The sequence below is a fragment of the Salarias fasciatus genome, chromosome 23 (assembly GCF_902148845.1).
Source record: "Salarias fasciatus chromosome 23, fSalaFa1.1, whole genome shotgun sequence".
NCBI classification, from domain to species: domain Eukaryota; kingdom Metazoa; phylum Chordata; class Actinopteri; order Blenniiformes; family Blenniidae; genus Salarias; species Salarias fasciatus.
Genome location: NC_043766.1, coordinates 25407432 through 25413717, shown reverse-complemented (window position 1 = coordinate 25413717; position 6286 = coordinate 25407432). Strand labels below are relative to the sequence as shown.

Below are 6286 nucleotides of genomic sequence, written 5' to 3'. Positions count from 1 at the left end.
TAACACACCTTCACTTTTTATGCAGGTTAAATATAATTTCATAATTATATCTCATAAGAGAAATATAGCAGGATTTATGAAATTTCACATCTAGAAAGAAACTTACAACCTTTAGAAAATTGACATCAGTGTTAAACTTCACTTCATTCATGACCTTGGCTGTGGCCGCAGCATGTTTGGTCCTCTCCAGTTCCTTTTTTGTTGTTTCAGCTTGGGTTGGAGATCTTGGGCAGTCCTGTTTGGGGGCTTTGGTTTTCCTGGGAAGATTTTGTTGTTCTTTTGTTTTGTTTTTCGGTATGTTTAAGGAACAACAGTGGAGTTCAATGGCCCGGTGCATGGTTGGCCCAGTCTCTTGACTTTTTTGTTACTTTTGACAGAAGTGTCCTTCCTTTTGGTATTTGGAAAAAAAGAAAAGAAAAAAAAACTTTATATACAGACATGTAAGTATGATACAGGGTACGGGTAGAACTTTTTTTAAAGCTGTGATTGTAGAGAGGAGGAAAACAATCTGATGGCATCATTTAACATTGTAAGTGGAAAACTTATAGTTGCAAAAAAAAAAAAAAATTGATTTTTGTTCCTGAATTTCATCACGCAGCATCTGCACATCGTCACGTTTGTGGAACTGGGACAGCAACATCACCTATCTCAGCCAGCTCCGTCTAAAGACTGGGTTGACCGTAAATGCAGTCCTATTCAATGGAGATGGCTCAATAGTCTGGAGAGTGGCAGGGAAGGGCAATGGATTTTTGTCCCTCTTTGAACTCATAAAATCATTTACGCTTCAAACAGTCCAAACTGATCATATTTTCAGCTTCTTTGTCATATTTCAAAATCACTTTTTTGTCTTTGGTCTCATCACAGCAACAAAAAGATCAAACACCATTTTTATTTTGATGTTACAAGAGCATCATAATCGTCAAATTTAGAATTACATTAGAAAAGCCGGCAAACTAAAAACTAACTTTAATTGAATTTTCATTATTTACTTTCCAAATCCACAGCAGAGGTCTGAAAGAGCCGTGGGGTGTGGACGCATGTCAGACGAGCATATTTCAATCAACATGGAGACACTTTCCTGACAGCCGAAGCATCGTTGGCGCCTAACCTGAGAGAAACGTTACCAACCACCAGGTTCCATGGGAAAAAGATGCCATGTGTTTCCATCATAACTCTAATGGCTATTTAGCAGGCAGAGAAAAATTAAATAAATCTTAAAACAAATTATTTACCTGCAAGTGTTTATGGATTCAGCACTGAACCAACAGAAAAAACAAAAACAACCACAACATCAAGTATGATTCAAGAGCTGTCAGTGAAGATAAAACAATCATGAAATGTGCATGTAACAACAAGTTAAGAGGAGTGATGTCCCTTTTTACTTATGCTAGCATTTCTGAGCAGTTTGACTTATTTCTGGTAAAAACAATATCATCCAAACCACATTTGATAAATAATTTTTAGAGTGTACACTTCTTTAGCCACCTCTCAGTCCGTCTCCTTCATAAATAATCTCAGGAGCTAATGAAACACTGCATAATCACAACCACAACAAATAATATCAAAGAAATAAAGTACAGAACAAAGAATTCAAAATGAATTATGTTGACATTAGTTTGAAAAAAAAATTATTGATTTTAAATATTGCAAACAAAATCAATAACAGTAATTCATCAGACAAACTCGTCTGAGAGGTCCTGAAGTGTGCATGAATAGAGTAGCTTCTTTGCTGTCATTTTAGCAACTCTTTTAACTGAGTAGTAGTTGATTTTTTAGAGGGATTAGGAACATTCGTCTTCAGGCAACATAGAGGGAGTTTGGAAAAACGGCAACACGGAGTATATGAGAAAGTGCTAAAGGTACATACTAAGATATATAGTACACAGTGAGTAATTCCCTGTGCATCACAATTATGCTTTTAAGATGTAGCCCAGCATGTGATGGCACAGAGAGGAAGCCATATACTGCGATTACGGGAGAAATGTGTGCTGATAAACGTATATTAGTCACGGCCCTAGAAGACGGAGAAGAGCGAGCCCAGTGCCAAACCAGTTGCTGCTCCAGCGAGCATTCCCAAAGCCACATCTCCTCCATCGTCACGCCGGCGCTCCTGTATTACCACGTGGTTCACGCCAGGTTCAGCATATCCTCCTGAAGACATGTGAAACATCATACCGTGGTTTTTATTTTTGAAAACCCAGAGTTAACTGAAACTGAGAAATAAATGTCCTTATTTCATGGATATCACCAGAATCTGACAATAACATATAATGGTTTAAAATACTGGTGGCATTGCCGCTACCTACCCTGGTACTGGTAAGGGTAAGCCACAGCGTAGGGCTGCCCATCTGCAGAGTACACAATCTGTGTGGCATGTGGGGGAGACGCACCATAGTTCCCATAAGGCCCCGGTGCGTAAGCCTGATGGAAAACAAACCAACAAAACAAAAATTACATAAAGCATGACCTTTTAATGCAATTGCTTGATTTACTGTTTCTTCGGTCACAAAGGTTAATGAACATCCAAAGTTTGAAGAGTAGATGGCAGTAAATATAGGTAATCTTTCTTTTGCAGTTGTTGGGTTGGTTCTTTGTGTTGGCCTACTTGTTTATTGTCTCCATTTTAGGAGACTGTCAGTAAACTGTAGACACACAGCAATTAAAGGTGTCATGCAGTGTGAAGCCATCATCAGGTGCTATCACGAGGGTAGTCTTTCTGAAGACTTTTACATCAACACATGGCTACAACTACAGTCACTTTAGAGACAGGCCTTGAAGGTGTTGCATAATTGACATCAATCCTTTACCAGACATTTCTATATATCCTTGAGAAAGAATAAATACAATATTGTGTAAGTTGACATTTGTGCCCCTTAAGGGTAATTTAACACTCCTTATCCATTATTTATTATGACCAGGAAGGTGTCTCATTGGTGTTTAAATGAATTCTGTAGCAGAAGCATCCACACACATACAGCCAGTGTTTAAAAAGAAAAAAATAGTGTGAACAAGAACATTGAAAGTGACAGTGTAGATTCTCCTGATCTGAACATAAATAACCTACGCTTTGTGTTTACATGAAGAAACTGACTACTTTAAATCAGAGCACATCCACGGATGATCTTTAACTCCTGCAACATGTTTTCAAACAATTATGCAAGTTCCTTCCAGAACTGTGTTGTGTGCTGGAAGAGGTGTTGCTGCTTAAAGTGAAAGGCGCTCACATACACTGATATCTCTCCTAATAATTGACTTTCCAATGAATGAATGAAGTGGTTAAATAAAACTACCAACATGCACATTTTAAAAATAACATTTTCCACCCCCAAAACCTGCCTTGCAGCTTATGACAGCTCTGCATATTCACACAGGGATTATTTATTTTACCATTGGAGGAGCATATTCTGAGTAAGGTGGAGGAGCAGACGCCATCACTTCCTGTGCAAAGCCGATCTGAGGAGTAGCGACCACCTGAACACATTCAACACAACAGAGAATCACTCCACCAAATCTGAGATACAAAACATAACTGATCAAAACAAAAAAGAAATAAACATCACATGATGATGACATTTTTACCAAAATTTACTAGTCTCCTATACAGTTTTGATGTTTTTTTTACAGCAGTACATCAATCCTTTTTTTTGGTTTCACTCTATGAAATGCAATGAAAATAAATGCAACAATAAATAAATGCAACCACAAAAGAGCCCTTACAACCAGAAAAGAGCTACAAAAATATTACAACAACCCTTCAGTTATGTGAAATTATTATGTCTTTAGGTAAAGATTTACGATACAGACTTTATTTACAGGAACTTTCCATCGTTAATTAGATCTTATGTCTTAGTGAATGTTAGCAAAATCTCACCGCGTTGATTCTGGCATCCTGAAGCGCCATAGTCCAAGCCCTGCAGCAAAATAAACATCATGATAAAATATTTCATCAAAATCTTCAATCGGGCCAAAATAATAACAGGGAAAAAACAAAACAAAAAAAACAAATCAACAGATTTATAGGTGTTTTCTTACAAAGCATCATCTGCACTGTCTGCACACAGGCTGATGACCCGTCCATCTCTGCACACTATCTGGAGCAAGGCTTCACGCGTTTTTCCTTCTGGTGGATTCAGATCTGAAGAAATGGTGCAACACAGAAAACAGGAGGGTTTAAAAAAGAAAACGAGACAGTGATATCAGTAACACTTTTACTGTGAAAAATCAGTATGAGCACCGTGACATGCAGCAGAGCTGCGGATGTTGATGCAGTTGACTCTCATATGGATATCATCCTCCATGTCACGTCGTTGTTGATCATTGTAGAACACCAGTCTTCCATCTGCCCACAAGTCAAACCAGTTCCTTTTCCACCGACGCAGTATGGTACCTGACATGGAAATGCAACCGCATCGTAAGCATCTGCACGAGACAGTGCCTAAATAACTGATGTGTGATGGATATGCTTTGCTTCTCACTTTGTCGATGGAGCCAGCCACTCTTGACCATGGCCATCTCAGGATAACACCTACAACAAACACATGTGGAAGTATCAGAGTCTGTCATTATTAGATGTGTAGTATAGCAACAGCCGTTCTATTTGTAGTAAAACATAAAAATGTCTTTGGAATTCAAAAATTAGTTTTGCATGTGACAAAGTGATTAATGATTATTAAAAACTGTAACTGCAATAATTGTATTTGGGGTTTGGGGTATAATACCAAACCCATGGTCGTTATTTAAGAAAACCTGAGCCAACCTAATTTTGTTATGATATCGACTTGCAATGATAATAAAACCTCCTTATGACCTCTTTTCATGAACCTGCTGGTGGCAGGGCGTGGTTTACACTAAGCAGACCTCGTGACTGTTCACAAGTCTACAGAAATATTTACAATAAAACAAATTGAGCAAACTCTGCCTACAGAATGAGCCTTTTCAGTTGCCTTGTGCTCACAGAGAAAATCCCGATCGCAGCCATCACGCCATCCGATCTGGCAGTTTCCCATCAGCATGTAGATATAATGACACTATATGTCGGCTTTGCATAAACTGAACGAAGAGAAACAGACATAAAGCTGCAGCTTCTTTTAGCCGAAACGCGCTTCATGGGCCAGTGTTTGGAAACCAGCTCTGTGTTCCTGGTTGGGAGTCATGACAGGCCGGACAGAGCTCGTCACCTTGTAAAGAGTCTGAAATGTGTCGGTGATGCGAGCAGCGCAACACCGCAATTACTTCAAGTTTTCCGTTATTTCCTGTCCGTTGGTGAGGACAGTCTCCATTGTTCGAAGTTAGCTTGTGTTGTTTGTATGTGTTGTCGGCTGTTAGACACGCCGCTCATTAGTCTATAAAAATAAACGGTCGTTTTTTACTTATAAACGAATCGGACGGTGTACAGATCCGTGTGTGTGTGTGTGTGTGTGTGCTGGCAGTGTGTTTACTTGCCTGGTATCTTGTACGACTGATCGGAGATAAAATGTTTCTGGAGGATGCGGCAAACACGGAAGTGAGATAAACAAAAAGAGACGATGCCCGCCTTGGAGCAGAAAACGACTGACCGACTAGCAGCGGAGACTCGGCCCGCAGACAGCCGTTCACTCGGTCAGAGGAGCTGTGAGCTCCGCCCCCACAGCGTCTTCATCATAGACGCGATACATACAGACGCCTCAGCGGCCGCCATATTGGATGGGTCTCAGCCGAGCTCCACAGTGTCCGCTGAGGAAGGGTGTTATTATTTGTCAGGGGTTGAAATAATCTTTGCTACAATTTCCATAGAATCACGTATATTACATTTGACAACTTTCACAAGATTTGACAGTAATTTTGGTTGTGTTTTTTCTAATTTCTATTATTGGCCCCTACAGAATACTAACATAATCACCAACTAGATTATGCTTGAGTTACCATATCAGGATTTACAAAAAATAAATAGAGAGAGAAACTTGGTCCAACTCCAACATGCTAAAGAATTCTCAATGTTTGTTGAAGACTCATTATACATTAAATAAATTGAAAGTAGGCTTTTGTTGAGTGAAGATCAATTTCAGTGGATAAACAAAGTATATCTTTATATAACCACAAGCATAATTATTAAGAAGGCTTATCAGAAGTTCCTCAGCATCCTTTATTATGGTTAACATGATGTTTCTTAGATAATCATGGCATTAAAGCAACCCAAACATATGTGCACTAAAAAAGAAGAAGAAAAAAAACACTGCAGCGAAATTCTAAAATGTGAAGACAGTGATGTCAAACCAAAGGCTGACAAAATAACTAAGCTAAATATGAG

At 39.0% G+C, this 6286-nt stretch overlaps 1 protein-coding gene across 1 annotated transcript; it reads right to left on the bottom strand.

The window, feature by feature from the left end:
- Positions 1-1375: 1375 nt before the first annotated feature.
- plekhb2 (pleckstrin homology domain containing, family B (evectins) member 2) lies at positions 1376-5599 on the bottom strand. The gene is made up of 8 exons (XM_030083115.1): positions 5443-5599; positions 4476-4525; positions 4235-4387; positions 4033-4135; positions 3872-3911; positions 3388-3471; positions 2307-2421; positions 1376-2151 (listed from the first exon to the last, which is right to left on the bottom strand). The coding sequence occupies exons 2-8, from the start codon at positions 4510-4512 to the stop codon at positions 2015-2017; spliced, it is 669 nt and encodes a 222-aa protein (XP_029938975.1). The 5' UTR covers positions 4513-4525; positions 5443-5599; the 3' UTR covers positions 1376-2014.
- Positions 5600-6286: the final 687 nt, after the last annotated feature.

Excerpts from the sequence above, each read along its gene's own strand:
- plekhb2 (XM_030083115.1), bottom strand. The coding sequence starts at position 4,512 with ATGGCCATGGTCAAGAGTGGCTGGCTCCATCGACAAA. Across the intron at positions 4,388-4,475 it reads TGGCTGGCTCCATCGACAAA|GTACCATACTGCGTCGGTGG; the intron begins GTGAGAAGCAAA and ends TTTCCATGTCAG. Across the intron at positions 3,472-3,871 it reads AGGATGCCAGAATCAACGCG|GTGGTCGCTACTCCTCAGAT; the intron begins GTGAGATTTTGC and ends GAATGTGTTCAG.